The sequence below is a fragment of the Eptatretus burgeri genome, chromosome 13 (genome assembly GCF_056783735.1).
Source record: "Eptatretus burgeri isolate ZD-2024b chromosome 13, Ebu_testis_v1, whole genome shotgun sequence".
NCBI lineage: Eukaryota > Metazoa > Chordata > Myxini > Myxiniformes > Myxinidae > Eptatretus > Eptatretus burgeri.
In genome coordinates, this window is record NC_140973.1 from 70,126,829 (window position 1) to 70,150,227 (window position 23,399).

At 44.9% G+C, this 23,399-nt stretch overlaps 1 protein-coding gene across 9 annotated transcripts in view; it reads right to left on the bottom strand.

Annotated features, from left to right (window-relative positions):
- Positions 1-3,716: 3,716 nt before the first annotated feature.
- The window catches only part of LOC147014726 (numb-like protein), an 88,977-nt gene continuing 69,294 nt past the window's right edge, over positions 3,717-23,399 (bottom strand). For 5 of the 9 annotated variants that reach the window (XM_085852899.1, XM_085852906.1, XM_085852904.1 and 2 more), the window contains 3 exons: positions 16,897-17,040; positions 15,331-15,435; positions 3,717-5,639 (listed from right to left, as the gene is read on the bottom strand). In XM_085852899.1, the coding sequence (XP_085709025.1) occupies positions 4,939-5,639; positions 15,331-15,435; positions 16,897-17,040 (950 nt within the window). In that variant the 3' untranslated portion in view covers positions 3,717-4,938. Of the gene's footprint in view, positions 5,640-7,438; positions 7,515-15,330; positions 15,436-16,896; positions 17,041-23,399 lie in introns of all 9 variants that reach the window. The other 4 variants (XM_085852908.1, XM_085852900.1, XM_085852901.1 and 1 more) reach the window with 4 other exon arrangements.

The window sequence follows — 23,399 nt, forward strand, 5'->3', positions numbered from 1 at the left end:
TCAGCCACCCGAACCACTCAGCCAACACCATCCGGTCCCAAGTCAGCCACCCGAACCACTCAGCCAACACCATCCGGTCCCAAGTCAGCCACCCGAACCACTCAGCCAACACCAAAGGATCCCAAGTCAGCCACCCTAACCGCTCAGCCAACACCATCCGTTCCCAATCAGCCACCCGAACCACTCAGCCAACACCATCTGGTCCCAAGTCAGCCACCCGAACCACTCAGCCAACACCAAAGGATCCCAAGTCAGCCACCCTAACCGCTCAGCCAACACCAAAGGATCCCAAGTCAGCCACCCGAACCACTCAGCCAACACCAAAGGAACCCAAGTCAGCCACCCGAACCACTCAGCCAACACCATCTGATCCCAAGTCAGCCACCCGAACCACTCAGTCAACACCAAAGGAACCCAAGTCAGCCATCCGAACCGCTCAGCCAACACCAGACTTACAGAAAGTTTGCTGAAGCTCGTGTTTGGTGGTGGCCGTGGTGCCAACAGTCCGTCACGTTTGTGAGTTATAACGATTCCCGCCCGCCAGGCACAATTTTGTTTTGCATCTCAACCAATGGAATCCCTTCCTTTTGTTGTTGTGCTGTTTTTGGAATTGCGTGCCTCCACCGACGAAGTCTCCAGAGGAACGATGTTTTCGGGTTATCTGTAGGTCTATGTTAATCACCCTGTGCTCGAGAAGCCAAAAGCAGGGTTCAGCGATCGGTCGTGTATGGATGCCATACGTACTTCGTAAGGTGTGCATTTTGTTAAGAACAGACATTGAAAACCGTTCAGTGGAGGAAATTGAAACTTTAACACATCTAACATGACTTTGTGATATGGCGGTCACTCCTTTGAGGACAACATCGGCCAAAGGTCAACATAGGCCAACTTTCTAAAATCCTCAATTTTCATCTGATCGACGAGAAATTTGAACAGGATTTTCATATCAAGTCACTGAATTCAACCACCAACTATGATTTTTGAGATCAAAATGTCGACATCAGCCAAGTTTTTAAAATTGATAGTTAAAAACTACATATATATATATATATATATATATATATATATATATATATATATATATATATATATATATATATATATATATATATCTCATGATATCTCAAAAAGTTGTGCATGAGTTATGACAAAATTATGAGGATTTAATTGGTTCGGTGAATTCGATCAATACCATCTAGTTACCTCCGCTAACGAAGGTGCAGTTGGTTGTGTTTTTACCCCTTTCTGTCTGTTTGTGTACAGGATATCCCAAAAAGTTGAGGATGGATCGGATGAAATTTTGTGGACAGGTTGGGTGTGTGACAAGGACGAACTCATTAGATTTTGGTGAAGATCCGAATCCGGATTTGGATACGAGAATTATTTAATCTTTAAAGTGATTCTTCACCATTGAGAGATAGGGCCAAAACGATGTACTCGTACCGGATAGCATGATATTTCAAAAATGTATCGGGCCCGATATGTTCTCGTGGATCTGGATTTGCGTGGTGGAGGTGTGCGCTCTTCCGAGTACCCTTCTAGTTTTCTCTGCAAATGCTTGTCCAATTGACACAAAATTTTGAACAATGGTGCGACGATTCAATTAGAATGTTTTCATGATAATTATGACATCATTGGTCACATGCTGTAGCAGCCATGTTGGAAAAAAGGAAAAAAACTTTGGACCTCTGTATCTCTTAAACCGTTCCATGAAAGAAATTGAAACTTGGCACATGGCAAGTACTCCACCATGGGAAACAAGTGACTTTTTATGACGTCACAGGTGGCTTCGTCATGACATCACAATTGCATACATCGAACGCTTTATCTGATCAGTATGAAAATGTTTGAGGGTCATCTAGGGCTAAATTGTAAAAGGGGGGGGGGATCAGTCACGTGGTTTGGCAGCCATTTTTTTTTTAAAACATAAAAACCTTCAAAAATCTTCTCAAAACAGCTGAACAGGTCGAGGCGAAACTTTACAGGTATGATCACCTAAGCATGAGGAACAAAAAGATATCCACCTATGATGTCATAGGTCACATGGTTTGGCAGCGATGATTTTTTGAAGAATAAAGCTTTAAAATCTTCTCCAGAATGACGTGACAGATCGAGGGAAAACTTCACCCAAATGTTCTTAGGTGGGTGAAGTTTTTGTGGTTGCCTTGTGGTTATGGCATTGTCCTGGTGGAAGACTTTGTTGTTGCCTTGTGGTGATGGCATTGCATCGGTGATAGACTGTTGCTGTCTTGTGATTTCAATCTGATTGGATGCATGGTCAGGCAGCCAGAATTATTTAATATTTGGAATCTGGGTTCAGAATTTAAATCAAACTTGGTACAAACATGTATAATGATGTAATGATCTGTGCAAAGGCATATCTGGTGATGTCGCAACGTTGAAGAGTGTCCTTCCTGTTTTTCTTGGCATTGTGATGTCCCTGCACCTGCCTGATTGTCCTCCTCTCCCCCCCCCCCTCACCACCCTCCAATGAAATGAAGTAAACAAACCAACAGATTGAATCAGCGGCGTTCATGTAGCACAGGCATGATGGCCCAAATGCCCTCCTCCTGCCTCAAGGTTCCTTGCATTTCAGGAAACTTTCTTGGAACAAGGGTAATATCCAAAAAAAAAGTATTGCTCGTGTGAGACTATACCTTCCCGACTGGAGGATAAATCTTTTGATGAAAAGTTTTGGAGGAACATGAACTTGTGAGAAGTTGAACTTGGACAAACTTCCAACCTTTTCCGTGCTCGAACCATGCCAAATACTGCAGTTATGGCGAAGTGCTAACAGGTGGTTCAGCATTCCGTGAAACACACCTTTCTGAGTCGAGATGTTCAGCCAAATGTGGGGTATAATATCATGGACTTTAAGGCCTACACAATGGCTATCCACACTTTTCTGCAAGACATTTTGTAAATTTAAGCGGAGTCAATCATTTTCAATCTCACAGTAATCCACGTCACGGTATGCTTCACATCCATCCAGCGAGATTCAAAGTGATAGCCACGTAAGCCTACTGTCCTCCAAGTACGACTCACTGGCCGTACAGAATATACAATTTCGACATGTCATCGAGACTGAGCTCGTGTTCGACATATTTCATTCAAACATCATCTGCACAACGGATCCCACGTTCAATCACATCTGTCCCCAACTACCCAGCACTGGCAAAACTTGGACTCAACCACTGCAACACAACAAGCCCACATTTCCGTGGCTTTGAGGAAGGGACGAGAGGAATGTGGGGAAGAGGAGCGAGAAGTGGGGGGGGGGGCGGGAGAGGAGGGAAGTGCAGTTGATACATCGACAGATTTTTTTTTAAACGCATTTCAGAAGCAGATTTTAAATCTCAGCACAAAATGTCCAAATCGGCGTGAATCACCCACCGATTGAGACATTAAATGGGCGCATTCTCCACTTCTTCACACAAAATCACCATCATATTGTTTGTGGGCTTGAAGACTCCATGGAAGCACAGAATGGAATTTTGCTTCGCTTCATTTTCCTGGTACAAAGGACCTCTTGTCTCGTCTTCGCCTTGAGGAGGTCGATTTTATTCAGCTGCCTGTTCTGCCCTTGGAATCAAACCTGAATTAATTAAAGAGAGGGGATTAAGGGGGGGGGGAAGGGGGGAGAGACGGCACTGAGAAGAGTTATTGTGCCAGAAATAGTGTTGAAATAAATAAATAACTAAAGCAGTTCCAGTAAGTAGATTTTGTGTCATTTTAATTTCCCGGCCACGTATACATTCATCGCCTTGCAAGGTCATTGTGTTGCATGAAATAAATATCTCGAACGCAGGTGGGAATTAAAAAGCCGCATGTGATGACGAAGAAAGAGATGATTTTGCATTTAAGTTCAGCAAAAGTACATCGTCACGTTGCTCTGAAAACGAAGATGAACAAATAACAATAACAAACAGTTATCGAATAAACGGACAACGTCCTCTCCAAACCGCCGACTCGAACTTGTTGAGGACGACTGAACTGTTCCATCAACACGAAGGTCGTGACCCTTTCCCAAAGTTGAAGCAACAGAAGGAACGGTACACGTGCTGGGGGATAATGCGTAATCCTGGGAATACGACGTCCTGATTGGGTAAAGCAGGTTGAGCTTGATAAAGGAGATCATTTCAATCTCGCACAAGATGCCGAGCGTGTTGCATCGGAGGAGCCGTCACGTGGAACAAGCGACGAAAAGTGTCAAAAGGGGCAACGGTTGCAAGGCCAACCCTCCAAAACGGGGCACTAATTGATAATAAAAAACATAAAATAAAGAAACAACACATCGTCCTCACTGAGTATTGGGTGTTGACGTTGATTTAGTGTCGATGCGACTGTGTTTCCAGCACTAAGTGCCAGGCGGGAGGACGGGACGACGCGTCTGACCGGGGATTGGATGCGAATAATACTTGAATCGAGGAAACGAGTTTGGAGAGGATGACAGATCACGTGATGCGAAAGAGGGAACCGCAAACGAGGATGTTGAGGTGACCGGACAACTGTGCAAAAAGCGACGCGGACTCCGAGCGGTCGGTATCAGAGATGTTGACATTGAAGCAATCGTGGCAAAGTCCAACCATTGCTTTGCTTCTTACTTACAAGGACCTTACCGTTGATCTATTTACACATTGCTGCAAATAACAAATATTTCCACTCACGACTTGTCAATACCAGTGGGTGACTAACGTTGTCAATATGCTTCAGCAAATTTAGTAGGAGAACTGTACACGGACCAATCACAACTGGACGGTGCATTGTAAGGCAGGGTTATGCAGAATATGATGCCATAATTAATCTCTGATCACATTCATCAGAGTTTATTTTCACTACAATGGTTGTGGCATCAGTAATATAGTCTTTACTCTTCTTCTTTAAAATAATGGCACAGCAAAACCGTCGGTGCAAACCGACACTTGCAAAACCCCAAAGTCACGACTGCACTTTAGACTTTTTTGCATTCCTTGAAAAGGGGTTTCCAGGAGACTCTAATGATTCTGTCGTCGGCACTGAAGCTGCTGCCACCCATTTTGCTTCGAAAGCGTCTTCCCCGGGATCGACGCTCGATTTCTCGGCCGTGTCCGCTTTGCCAGCGGCTATGCCCCTTTGGCTCAGGAGCGCAGTCTTTGCGATACGTGGAGATGGGGTGGCCGCAAGGGCCGTCGTAATGGTAACAACCGCTGTGTGGAGTGACTGGCAAGGTGCTGAAGGGAAGACAGGGCCTGTTTGACTTTGCGTGGGCCCAGAATACAAACTTGTTGCCATAGGTGCCGGTGTAATTCCAGCAACACGGTTAGCAAGGGCCACGGTGGTAGCCGCTGCTGCTGAAACCTGACCGAGACATGGTGATCCATTCTGTAGACTATCGGCTCGTGCAGAAAAAGCCACGTGACCTGCTTGGTAAGCCCCGGGTGCTGCCCTGGTTGTGTGCATACCAAACGGGTTGGGTACGTTGTAAGGCATTCCCGAAACTTGACAAGACGTTCCAGTATGTTGTTGCTCCTGGATCCTGACAGAGCGTGTGACCTCTTCAAGCCAACGTTCGGCCTCGGAGGGTGTTCGCTGATGGCCAACTTGCTGGGTTGGGCAACGCATTAGTGCCACCCCTGTTCCATCATCCCACAAGCTGTGGCCTGCAAGTGAAAAGAACAGACAGTATGATGTAACAGAATGCCCACAGAGAGATTCGAATGACTTAAATGTCTTACATCCGTTAGTTTATGCAGTTTTATTGGAAGTTGATAAGATGTGGTACTAATTGGAAACGGACTGACCAGAGGAATAATGAATAAGAATTAAAAAACAACAACATTTGTTTATGGGTTCCTATACAGACATTATTTGTACATTTTGTCATATTTAATGAGCATAGCTAGGATAAGACCATGTGGAATCTTCAAAAACACAATCAAATGAAGTCGTAAAAGTTACTGTTAAAAAACTTCTCATCCAAATTTCTTGAAAAAAACTCAAAAACTAAAACAGCTTGTTGTTTGTCCTCCCTTAATATACATGACAAGAGGTGAAATATCAGGACAGGTGTATAACATGAACTCATATCATGGACATAATGGGACCAGTCCTAAAAGATTCAGCTTCAATCTAATATATAAAAGGAGCTCGGTATTGGTGTGCCTGCGTCCGTCCATCAACGCAGGTGCCTCTATTCAAATATAATCAGCTTCAGATGTGAACCAATGTGCGGTTTTGGCTTTTGGCACAAAAGATGAGGTGCGAGATCGGTGGGCATAGCCTGCTATTAGCGAGTTCAAACAACATCTCGACAAACTGATTAACCAAGATGAACTTGGATTGGCCCACCGCATGTTGGGTGCACCGAGTCGGTCAACCGCCGAAAGAAAGCCACCTTAGGCTGATGATCCCTCCAGTTCCACAAAGGTTCAGGCATGCAGCACGTTCATGACACAGCGCAAGACGTGGAAATACGTTCATTATATATCACATGGTTAATATAACCTTGTACACGTTCATTCACTCAAATTGATGCAGATATGAAGAAGAGCGAAGTGGATGGCACGCCATCACAAACCCCCCACGATTCCCATCTAAAGCAAAGCTGAAAGATGGCATAAAGTTTCAACAGGAATGACCCAATGTCAAATTTTGAGTTGAATTATATTTCCCGTTTTGACCCCTGTGACCTAAAGTCCCCACCTCCTGGGGCATGAACTGTAGTTGAAATCCAAAATATCGTTACATATTTCATGCGTCCCCCACTCCCCCAATGTTGATTTCATCCACAAAGTTTCATTTAAAAATTTGCCCATTGTTACATTTTTCAGTATTTGACCTTTTGACCCCACCCACGGGGGGAGGGGGTGTTAGTGTTACAGGTGTCAAAATGCAGGGAAAAAAATTAACTCAAAATTTGATATTTGGTCATTCGAGGTGGAACTTTTTACCATCTTTCAACATTGCTTTTGGTTTGGAAGCGTGGGGATTCGCGATGGCATGCCATCGACTTTGCTCTCGTCTGAGTTTGTTTTTCTGTGAAACATGTATGTGCAGGGAAGAGTGCGGTGACAGAGGGTAAAAAGGCAACGAAATATCAGTGGACACAAGTAAAGGAATGAATGAACAGGAAAAGGGAAGAGAGAGAAGAGGGAAGGAGACCCAGTAACCTGCAGGTAAAAGGGACAACTATGACGGAGGAAAAGAGGAAACACGTGAGAGAAAAGAGATAACGGGTCAGGCATAAGACGAACAAGTTTGTGGCCGAGCTGAGGCCTTGACAAACACATTCTCAATATTGATACAACAGGACCAAGTATCAGTATGTTCAGATAAGAAGACACAGGGATGGATTCACAATGCGATCAACAACACAGGAAACAAACAGCAACAGTGAAACACGACAGATCTCGCTTTCAAAGAAGTTTTCACGAAGCTGGGAAAACCGCGTTTCACTCACAAAGGAGCTGGAACTGGAAGTTTTCCTCTGCTCGTGGTCTACTGATATCCTCGGTATATACAATCACCACTGCGAGCTTTAGATGGATGACATAAACATGATGATTGCTTTGTTATTCCTTTTGAGACTTCATTCATAACAACAGAAAAATCAGTTAAATACCATAACAGCAACATTAATGCAACGGTGAGTTTATTTTAGGGTTTGAAACGAATTTTGCAGTGAATACAAAATTAAAGATGAACAGATTTGACATTCTTAAAAATCAGAATTACTTTCATGTTCATCAATTGATGCCAAACAAATACAGTCAGAAACACAATGTACAATACATATATATATATATATATATATATATATATATATATATTATATACATGACATCAGAGGTGACTCCAAGATCAATAAACAAAAACGAAAGTGGATCTTGACCTGAAAACTTGTCCAAGTTTCTTTCAAACATGAAAAAGATTTCAGGTTAACGTTTAACTCCGGCTTGTGTTCTGTCCAAGGATTATGTCATCACTGACGATTGATACCTCAAACAAATGGGAAGATATATGTTGGATAACTTTTAGATTATTTTTTTGTAATATAACCCCCACTCCCTGGACACCTTGAGAAAACATGTGCGCGCGCGCTCACACACACACACACACACACACACACACACACACACACACACGATATGTAATGTCTCCAATCTTGCCCCAACAATAGGCTAACAACAAACATTTGCTTCAAATTTGCTGTTCTGACATTTCTTCATCCGGGAAAGTGGGGGAATCTCCCAACCTCCCTTTCCCTTTACCATTCAAACCAATCCTGGAAGCTTCCTCCTTCCAGTTTCCAGCCTCAAACTTCCACCTTCACTGCAATCATCCAACTCTGCTCAGGTCCAATGTGGCTGTTCCAGTCACAACATGCCCCCTACTGGTACTGATAAATAGCACTTTCAGTGCAATCTGAGCAAATCGTTTGGCGAGGGGACGACGAAACGAAATCTGAATTTTTCTATTGCCAAACCATCTCTAAAAAAAAAATACCATGTACAACTTTTTTGAAAATAAACCCCAACTCCTGCCAATCCTTAAATAGATGAGTAAAAAAAACCCCTGAAATTGTGCTTGTGCATAAAAAGCTTCAGGAATTTTTGAGTAAAAGTTTGCAAGCATATTTATTCCAAAGGCTTCGGGTGTGCCGAACACATTGCTGCTGTTGCCAAAGCTGTATCTCTCAAGGCGACACTCCCAGTGGGCCAAAGCCATGATGGCCGCCGCGGATTTAAAAAAAAAACGTTTTCACAAACAGTTTAAACTAGAAGGCACTGTTTTAGTTCGCTATGTAAGGCATCGAATCACTATTCGAATGAAAAATAATGTGTATTTTACGTGTTTATTCCTTGGGTATGAATAAAATATTGTAAAAGGCAAACAACAAGATGGCCACCATCAATTTTCTGTTATCCACACCACTGCTTCCAGGAACCAGTGAAAGCTGTTCTTGGCGTCGATGCACAGGTTTTTAAGGTCAACAAATCCTTTTCTGAGCTCAGAAAATTAATTTGTTGAGCAGAAAATTGTTCTCTGTCCATGTTGGATATATTATAGCACAGTTCGTGAAATCATGAGGTTTTCGTCCGGCCCTGCCCTGAAATACACGAATCCATAGAATTAGTTTAAAAAAAAACTTAGCGAACGTTGGTGAATATTTTTCGAACAGATCTGCATATATGCTTGTAAATTAACTCAAGAAATGAACCGAAGTACGAGTAATGACAATCATTGAAAGTGTTACCAAATGAGTAGTGTTTTTTAAAATTCATTTTTCAGGATGAAGACAACAATGAAGAATGAAGACAGCACCATATGATCATGAAAGCTGTACATAGCCTCAAGGGAAAGATACACCGAATTTGAATGTTGCATTATCTGTCAAGACACAAAGAAAGATAAAATATTGAAAGGCAATGAACAAGGACGCTTGACACGAAATGAAGCTGCACTTGCTCGAGCCAAACTTAGAGCACCTCAAAACCGAGTCGGGTCCAAGCAATCTCCAACGTTGATGATAGGCAACAAGTGTTTTGGCATCTGTTATGCTATGCATCTTTTACAAGCAAGCACCACATATCGAGGCTGCAGGTATTCCAACAAGAAGATATGCCGAGTGATATGGAACAGGATGCTGGTCTGAGTGCGCCACACATAGACATTCTTCTTCACTGTGAAATTCAACAATGGCTGTCAACTGGGATGCCTGCATGTTTTGCCAGGAAACTCCTGCTAAATGTAATCTATCCTCTGTCACTAAATCAAAAATGAGTGACAGGATTTTGGAAGCCACAAAATATGACCAAGTTCTCTCGGTACATCTTGCAGGTGTAAACAATCTCATGACCATCCATCCATCTGTCCATCCATTGGGACCATACTCTGTGCAGAGCATTGGTGCTGCCGAAGCAGTCTCCTTGGCTATTGAGCACAATCCTGGATGGGTCGCCACTCTGACACAGGATACCAGGAAGCCGGCACTCATTTTGCCAACCTCAGGATGACAGGCAGAGTCAACCCCACCTGGTATTAATTCAACATCTGAATGGAATTTGAACACTGGATCCTCGGATCTCAAGCCCACCACCCTAACCGTTAAGCCAACACCAGGCGTAATCTCATGACCACTTCGGGAAAATACCAGACCTCATGTTGGCTGAAATGTCTTTGGAGCACTTCTAAAACCGAAGAAAATTCAGCAAATACAAACGTGGCCATAGAATGGCTTATCGACGAGTTAAAATAAGTAGCAACCAAAGCACATGTTCTACAGCTTTTGGAGGTATGGACAAGGTATTGCGACTTGGCTGATAAAGCCAACATCAAAATACCTCCATCCTCTGTCAGTTTTAGATATACCTTCAAAGAGCAGCCACGCATATGCAATGCATATGGATTCATCACTCTGCAAGAGTGACAGACATTGCTTGTACCAGTTGAATTTGGACACGTGCCTCTCTCCACCCTCCTGTCTGAGGATCACGAACCTTAAATGATGCGCAAATATGAAGACCCTGTTGGATTTCTGGAAATGGTGCACCTCACCATGAGGTAATGAAAACACCTAGCATTGAGGCTGAGGGCAGATAATTTGGCACAACCTGTGTACAAAGGATTCAGTATTAACGAAGATGAAATGATATCCTGTGTTCCAGAAAGTCTGTTCACGTTCCTTCGGCTGATGCTCAGTGGACAGAGCGTTTTAGGAGCCGACCAAGAAGAAACAGAAGACACCCCAGGGCAGAAGAAGAAGGATACAACTCAAACGAGGGTTTGAAGCAGAGCACAAGACTTAGTAGAAGCCACAAAGACACAAAGACATGACAAGCCCACCACGAGGAGGCTGACATGAGAATAATATTTCACTGTGTAGAGAGTCAAGCCAGATGTATTGTGATCGCTGCATGGGATATTGATGTCCTAGTACTGATCCTGGCACATTTCCACAAGGTTGCCAGTTTCAAAGTTTGGCTTAAAGCAGGGACAGCCACGAAGAGGAAGTATGTCCCGATACACAATATTGTGGAGCAAATGCATTTTATGAAAACGTGTTGGAAACATTGTCTGCCTTCCATACTATCACTGGTAGTGACACCACTTCAGAGATATCCAGACATGGTAAAAAGTCCTGCTGGAGAGTCTTCCAGGAACACAATCACCTGCTCGGAGGTCGAGGCCAAAGTGAATAAGATGACACCACAGCCCAGAATGCAGAACTGTTCATCTGTAAAGCATACAATGTTCCAAATATCTACACCGTGAACAAGGCACGCTCTATCGTGTTTGTTAAGTCACAATCACCGGAAAGCCTCCCGCCCGCAAGCGAAGCACGGTCCTTCTACACCAAAGGGGAACATTATCAAACAGCATTGGGGCGACAAGCACACAAGAAGTTCCCCAAACTTCCTCCTCCCGAGACCATGGAATGAAGAATAGATGGCACATCACTGGCGCCCATTCTGATTTCCCGACCACCAATCCCAGAATATTGGCCTTGAAATTATCACTTGTAATGGCACGACAAGGTGCACGAGTGCACGTTGCAAGAAATCTTGACTGTGTTGTACAGCAGTGTGCAAATGCAGAGCCACCAATGACACCTGCAGCAATGATTAAGGAACTGCATACTTGATGTTGACTTTCAGTTAGCGATTCGAAATAACGAGACAGACTGGTTTTTTTTTAACACTTTCTCAGGAATATGTAGTAAGCTTACAGACATGGTGAGAAGTTTTTCAATCGTCAATTATATGGTCCCTGGAAGCAAAGATGTGGATAACGAAAAACTGGCAGCGGCCATCTTTGATTTTCGTCTTTTACAATGTTTTATTCACTTGTGGGCCCTTTGGTCTGATGGACCAAATTTTCTTTGGTCTTCACAGCCTTGTTGCATACCTGCCTGCTGTACTGCTCGCTTAAGCATCAGCTTGCCTTCACGAAGCCCAGATGTGCTTGGGGTCCACGTGGGGATTATATGTTCGTCATTATTGTCGTGTCCACGCCGGTTCGAACCGACTTGGATGGATAGCCGAACAGTTTTCCCTGGGGGCGAACACGTGATCCTTGGAGATTACAGCGCGCACGGGACGGGGGCGGCAAAGCACGTACCAGACGCGTTCACCCGGACGGAGGACAAGGGTTTACACTTGAACCCACAACGAATAGACAGACACAAGCAATCTTCATAAATAGGGGTTTAATGGGCATAAATCAAGTATTCATAAGAGGAATAAAATAAAAAGCGTAATAATTAAAATAAATCAAAGCACGAGGTAATGAAACGTGAGATAATCTACAGCCTCAAGTCGAGGCGTCTCTACACACAGTTACAAAAACGGACAGGGCGGAAAGATAAAACAAAAGAAAAATCCTTCTTTTATTCTGGCACTTAGCTTCGTGAGGAGATTATGCTTTTTGGACCTGGCGTCATCGAAACCGCATAGTCATTGCGCAGGAAACCGCACCCGAAAATGGCACCAGCCGCTCTCTGGGTGGGAAATATACGTGAGGTATTCATGTGGCGTTATTCAACGGCAGGGCTTGGAAACCACAGTGCAGATTCTTTTCACAAGCAAATATGCCGACCGTTGCTCTCTTGCACCAGGTCTGTTCACAACGATCACCCTCCTTCCTCCTCGACCATTTCTGAGGCCCCGTGATAAGGCCCTGAGGCACGCTCTTCTTCCTTCCTCAGAAACGTACACACGTCACGACTCAGCTGAACGGTCAACGGCTAGCATTTTGGTCCAACATGCGAACAAATTCACCTCAGCACGAACACGAGACTCATGCAGCCATCTTCAGCGTGTCGAGGGGAAGCCAGCGAGCGAGAACCTTTTTTCCTCCAATCCATCCCTCACACACCCTCCTAATCTATAACCTTCTGACGTCACGCTCATCCATCATCCACCCCTGGGGCGTGGTTTGCTAGTTGTCATTACTGGAGGCGGGGTTTTTGCCTGCTTGGCATGTTCGGCTCGGTTGTTGTTGTTTTAAGGACATGATTCCTTTTTATCGCCGGTTTTGTAAATGCAAAAATATAGGAAAAAGTCACAGGGGGCATTCACATACAGGGAGAAATTAGCCTTAATCCCACCTAATTAACACATAACAGGTGTGGTGACACATAACAACTTAAGCTGACAGTTTCCCTCCTTAAGTTGCATTGAAATGTCTCCTACCTGTCCACGGACCATGCTATACACTCCTACATTTGCTATGAAATTCCTCCATCTACCCCACAAACACAACATTATTATTGCAATATGATACTTATAGTCTTATTATTGTTGTACATATTCTTCTTCTTCTTCTTCTTCTTTCGGCTGCTCCCATTAGGGGTCGCCACAGCGGATCATCCGTTATGATCCGCATAATGATTTGGCACAGGTTTTATGCCGGATGCCCTTCCTGACGCAACCCTGGTCGCCTCTTACCACACAGGGATATGTGACACCTATTCTAACTGGGGTATACACCGGACCCAGTACACTGGTACTCACTTCGCCGACCTCGGAAGGATGACAGGCTGAGTCAACCCCCTGGTGTGTATTAATTCAAGCGGCCAACGGGGCTTGAACTCAGGACCTTTTGGATCCCAAGCCGCGACCCTAACCACGACGCCAACACCAGGCTATATTGTTGTACATATTATTAGTGTTAATTAATATATGCTTTGTTGCAATGTTATCATTGTTTTTGTTATATATTTTGTAATTAGAATGCCATGCGGTGGTCGAAGGACGTATAAAGCTGCTTTATATACCTTAACATGGTGTGCGTTTAAAACATGGGAATTCTAACAGATTTTTTGTAGTATAGTCGAGTCTTAAGGATCGATAGGACCTACAGCCTTAGGGCTCTTTTGGGTCTTCTGGGACTTTTGGGTCCTTGGGAACTTTTAGGACTGTTGGGTCCTCAAGAACTTTTTGGGACCTTTGGGTCCTCTGGGACTCTTTGGGTCCTCAGGGACTTTTGGGTCTTTGGGAACTTTTGGATCCTTGGGAACCTTTGGGTCCTCAGGGGCTTTTTGGGACATTTGGGTCCTTGGGGACTTTTTGGTCCTCGGGGACTTTTGGGTCCTCAGGGACTTTTGGGTCCTCAGGGACTTTTGGGTCCTCAGGAACTTTTGGGTCATCTGGGTCTTTGGGGTTCTCGTGGTCTTCAAAGTTCGAAGGAGTCTCGGCAGTCTAAAGGGTCAAAAAAGGTTCATTCCAATCATGCAGAATTAATGAATAGACGTATGTAATTAAAAGACAAAAAGTATGACGCGCGCGCGCACGCACACGCACACACACACACACACACACACACACACACACACACACACACACACACACACACACACACACACACACACGCACACGCACACTTCATCCATTTCTAGTAATACCTCAAGAAGAAAAACGTAAAATAGATATTATTTTTGATTCCAATAGTGAATTTACATCTGTGAATTTACATCCCGAACTAAAACCATGGCAGTGCCTTGTAGTTGAGAGTGTTTGTGAAATCGCGATATTTTTTGAAGTTTTTGAAATAGCGACACACAATTGTGAAAACGTTTTTTCCGTGGTGGCCATCCTGGATTTGGCCAGCTGGGAGTGTCAGCTTAATCTATCCGACTTGACAAAGCAGAAATAGATTCAGCACATCCAAAACCTCAGAAACTGCTCGTTGGACAAAAAGTCTGACCAGCGATAGCCAACACCCACCAGAACAACATTTGGCAACTTTTACTCAAAAAAATCCTGGGGGTGTCTGATTTTATGAAAAAAGACCACGCTGGTTCAACATGCCTCCGGGCTGACAGGATGGCTTAGAGGTATGCACACTTGCCTCGAAGCTGTCTTGCCTGGGTTCGAATCCCAACCCTACTATATGCTATAAACTATCATTTTGTTATTTCGCAGGCAGGGTGATTCATCAATGCGTGATTCGTCCCTCGGATGGACGTTAAACAGGTGTCCTGTGTGCCAGCATTCGCTGGTGGACGTTAAAGATCCCATGGTGTCCTTCGTGAAGAGTAGGTGAGCTATCTCCAGTACTCTGGCCAAATTCCTGCTCTATCCAGTGGAGGGCATAGTCGCACCTTCAGCCAACAATGCTACCCTGCAGCCTTGTGCTGTATACAAATGAAGAATCATGCCTTAACCTCTTCGGTCCTGGTTATATGCTCAGCATGATGAACATCCACACTCGAGGGCTACCGCGCTGATGGCATCGTGGGAAATTTTTAATGGAAATAATCAATATTCTGAACAAAAGGAATGACGAAGTTATGCAGAACGCTACACAACTGATGCCGGTAGATTCACCGAGCTTCGTGCGTCGACTCACCAGGTACTAAATCAACAGAAGACACGTCCACCCAGGCCCCGGATGTCCGCCGTGAACAAGGCGCTCCTGGCCTGGCCATGGAAGATGTCCCTATTGGAGATGTCCCTGCCACAGAAAGTCATCCAGGGAAGGTGCTCGATATTGAAGCAATAACATCAAGAGAAAACAATAGCGGTCGATGGCGCACCATTGCAAATCCCCACGCTTCCCAACGAAAGCGAATTTGAAAGATGGCAAAAACTTCCACCAGGAATGACCCAATATCAAATTTTGAGTGAATTTTTTTTCCCCATTTTAACCATTGTGACCCTCAGTCCCCACCCTCGGGGCATGAACCCGGAGTCAAATCCAAAAAAAATCGTTACATATTTCATGCACCCCACAATGTTGATTACATGTACAAAGTTTCATCAAACAATGCTTAAAATGTCCTCGTAATTGCATTTTTTGATATTTGACCTTTTGAACCCACCCCAGGGCCCCAGGGGGTGGGCCCAAAAATGAAACTTCTCTTGCACCTTCGTGCCATGTGATGATCATAACCACCAAGTCTGCTGAATCGTTTAGGAGGAGATAGTGTGACAGACGGGCAGAGAGACTGAGCCGATTACAATATCCCTCCTGGGAGGGAGAAGAATAAGGAGAGGGCAGTGAAAGAAGGCGAGCGAGGGGAAGAGTAGGAGGTGAAGCTGAAGGAAGAGGAGCAGAAGGCAGAAGAGGAGGAGAAGGAAGAGGCGGAGGAGGAGTAGGCATTTCCTTTGGCATTTTTGGATATTTATTTTAATGTCAAAGGCTCCAGTGATGGACTGCATCATCCGCATCGAGGTCAGGCCTTAAAATACAACAAAAAAAAACTGAAAAGATCAAGAATTGAAGGGAAAATAATCTCAGGGTCTTTGAAGAACTGGAAGACCTGCTTTTTGGAAAGGGGAAGGTTATAACTGTTGGGAAAGACAGAGAAGGGAAAGAATTCCAGAGCTTAGCGGTGAAGGAAAATAAACAAACATCACGACGGCCCACACTGGAGTTGCCAATGGGCACACAATAATCATGTGACGTAGCGGCTTGTCGAGTATTTAGTGCTATTTCTAGCTCATGCCAGAGGTATACAATCAGCCGGTCCGTGGGAGAAGAAACTGAAGTAATATCTCTGGAAAAGGGAAAGAGAGGATGAAGCAGATGTGAAAAAGTCATGGGTACACAACATGTTGATGATCACTCAGATATCATACATGAAAAGTATGCTTAGACACACACACACACACACACACACACACACACACACACACACACACACACACACACACACACACACACCACAAACACACCTCATGTTTCGGATTAAACATGTCAAGTACATGAGCGGAATCACTGTTTCAAAACATGCAAAGTGCTTTGGAATTGTGGGGGCAGGATCAATAAAATCCACCAATGTTGCACATATTATATGTCGATTGCCTCAGTGGATAACGTGGGGAGTTGATCATGTCACCAAAATAACCTTTCCTGGTAAAATGAGTCTCACCGACGGTTATAATAAAAGGGGTGAAACGTCAATATGCCCACCTGGAGGCCTTAGAGACGGTGAGTCTGGGGCAGAGGGGTTTGTCGTGGTTCCAGGGGGCACCAGGCCTGTAGATTTGAACTGCGAGCAGAGAATGCTCACTGGCTGCTCCGTACCTTGGGGACTAGCTCCTTCAACCTCCACGACTGTTGAAAAGGCAAGGGCTTGAGTGAGCACCACAAGGCTTTGAGCAATGAGAAAGTCAGCTTGCTATGGTGGAACAGAAGTTAGACAATTGGAAGAACATGTGATTTTAAGTTTGATAAGCCTTTCCTCGTGAGGCTGAGCCCCAATATTTCAAATCCACATAAGACATAAATTTACATTTGTCTCAAAGGTGTATATTTGTCTGACGTGGGTCGTTTAAATTTGTTCTCGACGTGTGCTAATAATCACGAGTGAATTCACATTGGACTGGGATTTAACGATGAATCCAGCCCACTGGTTGCATCATTACTGAGATGTGGCTGTTGCTGATGAAAACGCTCTGAAATTGGATCTAAGAAATTTGGGATTTGTCGAACGTAGCGGCATACAATTGGTCCAACACCCACCAGATTAACAGTCGACTACCCCCAAAAGCAAGTACACTCCTGAGTTATACCGTGAGCCCTGTTTATACTGAAACTCACACAAAGCTTTGACAGGCAATCATCCACCAAACTGTGCAGCCAGTCATCTGGAATTTTCAACAGGCCTGATGTTTGCATTTCACAATTATTCACTGGTTCACCCTCGATTTTCAGCAAATGCATAAAAAGCAGGAAACACGTGATCATGTGGAGTGGTTATCTGCCTTAGAATTATAAAAAATCTATTTCAAATTTGAACCACACCCTGAGCTTCTCCAAAGACCTGTCAAAGAACTGAGTAATTGTCTGAATCAGAGTCAACACAAAACCATGGCATAAGAAACATCACTGACAATGATTGGCACAGCATTGGATGCCACAAAGAATGTGATAGAATGCAATAGATGTGCAAAGGTCACAGAAACAAAGGGAGGTAGGTTATGGGAGAATGCACCGGAGAAGAGCATCACTGCGACCACTTTTTGCCGGTACTCCAGGGGTCTCCGTCTGGCCACCCCCCCCCCCCCCCCAGAAAGATGCCTGGCCCATTCCCATCTCCTTGACATGCTGATCAACGTACTGCAACCACGAGGCACGTGGCCGGCCCAATGGCTTCTTCCACTCATGAGGCTCCCTCACTGAGAGAATCTGGTGAGCAGGATCAGCGTCAGGAAAACGAGCCACATGTCCATACAGCCACAGCTGAAGCTCACGGACTATGCAGGTAACAAATCTCATTTGAGTCTCTCTCAGCAACTGCTCGTTGGACAAAAACTCTGACCAGCGATAGCCAAGGATTCTCCGAAGAGACATGGTACCAAAGGAATAAAGTCTCCGGCTCAGATCCCTGGTCAGAGTCCAAGTCTCACATCCGGAGAGCAAAACTGAAAGCACCAAGAACCTGAAGACTCGGACTTTCATCCTCATGCACAGGTACCGGCAGCGCCACAACCCTTGATCCAGTGAACCCATGACTCCCCAGGCCTGACCCAGACGTCTGTTGACCTCTGTCTCACAGCCAGCAGAGACATGAATATCACTGCCAAGGTAAGTGAATCTCTCTGTGACGTCAAAATCCTCACCACAAACAGTTACAGACAAGATAGCAGCATCCAATATGTCATTGAAAGCCTGGATCTTAGTTTTGACCCAGGAAACCTGAAATCCCAGCAGCTCCGACTCCTCATTCAGAACCTCGAGGACCGCCAAAAGGATATCCAGTCTCCAAAAAAATGACTGCATCATCTAGAAAATCAAGGTCAGAGATTTTGACATTTCCAAATGATGCACCGCAGCTTGATCTCTCCGACATCCTCCCCAGAATCCAGTCCATAAAAGCGCTGAAAAGTGTGGGGGCCAGAACACACACCTAATGAACTCCAGTAACAACTGGAAATAAGTCGGAGGTTGTATCACCACATCTCACAGCACTCTCAGTGCCAGAGTATTGTGCAGACATCAGATTGTTCAGTTTTTGTGGCACCCCACGAAGACCAAGAATCCTCCAGAGGGCATCCCAATTAACTGAATCAAATGCTTTGCAGTGATCAACTGCAAGCAGTTTTCCAGATCAACTGCTGCAAAAGGCTGCAAGCAGCCCTTGCCGAAACCCTTGTCTGTGTTCGGTGAGGACCCGATGGGCAAGGATATGGTCAATCAATATGGCAAGGAGTACTGCTCTCCCCTCTGGGCTGGTGCTCCTGCCTCCCACCTTTCTCGGCTTCACGCAGTAGAAACCAAGGCATTTCGGATCATTGGTATCTGCCGCAATGAGGCTGAGTCTTTGGGCCTCTCACTCATTCACCGCAGGTTGGTCGGTGGTCTTTCTGTCTTCGACCGTCTCCTCTCCAGCCTCGCCCCCCCTGCTCTCTCTGCGATTTATCCCCACCACATTTCCACAGGGCGCTCAATGTCCGCCAACAACCCCCTTCTGGTAAAACTACCAAAATCACGAATCACTGCTCACCTTCACACTTTCATTCCTCTTTTTTCCCGCCTTTGAAAGAAATTCCCTCACTCTGTTCAATCACATTCTTCCCTCCAGGCCTTCAAAACAGCTGTTCACCACCACCTTTTATCATCCCCCATCCAAATCCTCGATCTTTTCTACCCCCGATAATCCATCCAAGCCCACCTCCTTCAAATTCCCTGCTTTCCTTCCTGAAATTCCTTTAATGTCCATCTTCTATTCCCCATGTTCCCCGTCCCATCCCTCTCCCTTCCACAGATCTCCCAATGTCTCTGTTCGCCACTGTTTTGTCCTTCCACTCCCTCCCCTTTTGTCTCATGCCCCCGCTTGATGTGCGTTGTGTGTTTGCTCTCATACGAGCCTCGACAAGGTATACAAAAAAAAATCGTTGACCTCTTTGGTGTAAAGCCTTACTGCTCTGGGTGCTGGTTCTCAAGCAGATGGTGGCAAATGCTCTCAATAATTATCCGAGCAAAGACCTTGCCCGGCACTGAGAGCAGCGTCACCCCTCAGTAGTTGTTGCAGTCTTGGCCATCACCCTTCCCTTTCCAGAGAGGGACAACAAGGCCCCTCTTCCAGTCAGTTGGGATGATGCCTGTGTTCCAGGCAGAGCACAGAACTGCATGCAATGACATGAGTTCAGCATTTCTACCAGCCTTGAGAAGTTCACAGATCCCAGGAGCTTTACCCCTTTTCAACCGGATCACCAAAGCCTGTTTACACAAACGAAGGTGGATCACAGTTGATTGGAGGGTCAACAATAGGGATAGCAACACCCTTGACAACCAACTCAACAGCTGGTGGATCAGCCTGGTACAGCCGCTCAAAGTTACCAACCCAGCGGGCCTTCACTTCGGACTCCTCTGTCATGAACCCACCACCCTCCAATCTCACTGCAGTACACTGAGGGATGGGCTTGAAGGAACACAATCTGCAAATTCCTCTGTAAGCAGGACGAGAATGACCTGACCAAAGATGATGCTCTACCCCCTCACAGATTCCTTGCACATAGGCCTTCTTGTCCACCCTTCGCGCACGTTCAGTTTTACGCCTCAGCTCTGTGAACAGTTCAGCTCTGCCATTCAGCCTGCGACTCTGGTCAATGGTATCCAGTGTCCCTTGAGAGACAAAATTCTTCTTCGCCCTTCGTTGAGTTCTAAGACATCCAATGGCAACATCAAGGATGGTGGTTTTGAAGGCACTCCACAACTCTTCAGGATTCCCCAAATCACCGAGACCCCCCCCCCCCACCCCAAATCCCCACTCAGCCTGTTCGCAAACTCCTCACCTTCCCTCTCATCCTTGAGCTTGCCAACATCCATCCTCCGCTGGGATGGTACCATTCTCCTGGATTTAAGCTGCAACTTCAGAGTTGCTACAACAAGCCGTTGGTCAGTATTGAGGAACTGAGCACTCCGGTAAACCCTGCAGTTATGGATCATCCTCCAGCAACCATAAACGATCACATGGTCATTCTCCTTTGCCACACCACCAGCATTGAAATACCAAGTCCAGCGATGAGCTTATGGGCACTGAAACCATGAACTGACTTCTTGCAAAGTCAAGGAACTTAGTGCTATTCTGCTTCACAGTTCCAGACCCATGGGGACCAACACCTGTCTCATAACCATCCCTATCAGTTCCAGTCGATTTAAATCCGCCAAGACTAGAAGAGTATCTCGCCTGAGGCACTGATCAACCACAGACCAGAGCGTGGCATAGAATGCGTTCTTCCCGATGAGATCACTCGCCTCATTCAAAGCATATACAGAGACCAGGGAAATGACACCCAAGGAGTGATGATTCCTTCGTCTCATAATACGCTCGTTGACCGGTGTTACCTCAATTTTCATTAGAGTCAGCTTATTTGACACAGCTGCAGCAACTCCTGGGACACGGCAACCATCTGAGTGACCAGACCAATAGTAGGTGTAACCACCCGCCATGATCTCGCCGGTCTCCGAACCTCAGGGAATGCTGCAATACCGATGTTCAAACGCTTGAGCTCAGATGATAACAGAGACAGGTGATCATCCTCTCTTCGGGATAGGACATTCCAGGCACCCACCCAAAGGGACCACCTCAGGTTAACCTAAGGAGACCACCATCTGTTGGATGACACCTCAGCACCACCCCGAAACACACTACTACAATCTGACCCGGGAAGGTTACCCCGTGGTTTTCCTCCTCTCATCAAAGAGTGGGGGTCCCGAAGGCTTTTCCTCAATCTCGTCATCCGGTGAACTGCCTGGAGTAAAATTCTTGCCACCAACCTCCTCAAAAAAGTAACCAAAAAAAAAAAGAATATCACTGCCAAGGTAAACAAAGGAAAAGCTTAAAAGTCGAAAATAAATTTGCTCTCTGTCATTAACAAAAGAAAACCGAACATGTGATTGTTGTTGATGGGATTTATTTATGTGATGTCATGGGATACAGATGAGACAAAACTTCTCACAGATATAAATGCTAAACAATTACATCTCCATTTCGTTGTGACCTAATCATGGAATGCTGCATAATGGCGAATGTTTTCACATGGAGATCCAACATGGAAGAATCAATCTCAATACCAGGTATGTGCACCCGGCTACTGGAAGACCCTGCTTGAAGTTGTCCAATGATTTGATTCCTCTCATTTTCTGACAGACGTGGGTGGCATTGTAATCCGTGTCACCTCTAAAAACCTAAGTCGACACGAGTTGAACGTACTGAACGATTTTTGCATGAGGCAATTATTTTACGTCGAAACTTGCAATCAGGTGTTCTGCACATCCCTCGTGCCAAAAAGGCCAATGGAATGAACACTGGAACAGTCCTTCAACAATTGCATTATCAATTTTACATGTTCAGTTTTTTTTAGCCGCGTCTCGCAAAGCGAGATGTTGCTCTAAGAGAGCTCGGCGTTGTTCTTCTTCTTCTTGTGAATACAAAACCTTTATATTAGGACTCGGCTCTTTTATATACAAGATCCGGATCTCCTTAAATACTAAACACTATTCAACTGTTTGTCCTTGTTTATGGTGGAGAGCAGAGAACAGCAATTTTCCCCTCCACACTCCCCTCCCCAATCCAAGAATGTATTTTCACAGCAGCCAAATTCCACGACTTTCAATGAGATCTGTTTTTGCGTGACTACAATAATGTGTGTAAAAATGGATCCGGATAGGAGGAGGTGGGGTTCAGTGGGTTTGTATTCTTCCACTTGCCTCGATCTCCTCAAATTTATAACTGATATTTAACTTCATAGATTATGGATAGAAACATATTCGCCATGTATTTTTCAACTGTTTATAGGACGATTGACTCTCCCACATATACAAAATTTCTAATGAACTACAATCAGGTTACCGTGTCCAGTAAATACATCATCATGGCCCAAAAAAATTACATAAGGAAAATCCTCTCAAAAATGCATTTGCAAAAGAGTTGGTAGGCCAAACAATATACAGTACCATAAAAGAAATACTCGCCAATTGTCTCACCAAAGTCTGCTGCTACTGAGCATCATGGTGCTCGGAGACAGATCAACGTGTGACAAACAAAAGCTACAGAAATCACCAACCTCCAGACTATGTAAAGCAAAATAGAAACACTGATTCTAATTATTTCCCAGAAAAAAACAGATAATCCCATGGGGATGAGAAACGTAAAAAACAACAACAAAACAAACAAACACACACAACGAGGTAGAGCCCTTCCAAGCAAGACCCTGTGTCTGTGCAGCCACACGGTGCAGCCGGAATGTGCGCTGATAAGAAAAATGACTGCACTTCCTCAAAGAGTACAAAACATGATCTCATGGTGAGGCAGAGATCTGTACCGGGGTGAGAAACTGTAAAGAAACCTGCCCGCCAACCACCAAACATGAATCTCCAGATGGGAGGCTCAAATAAAGAAAGCTGTAACATCCTTGAAAGCTTGAAGAAAAAAAAAACATCCTTTATTGCAAAATGCATTCCATGCA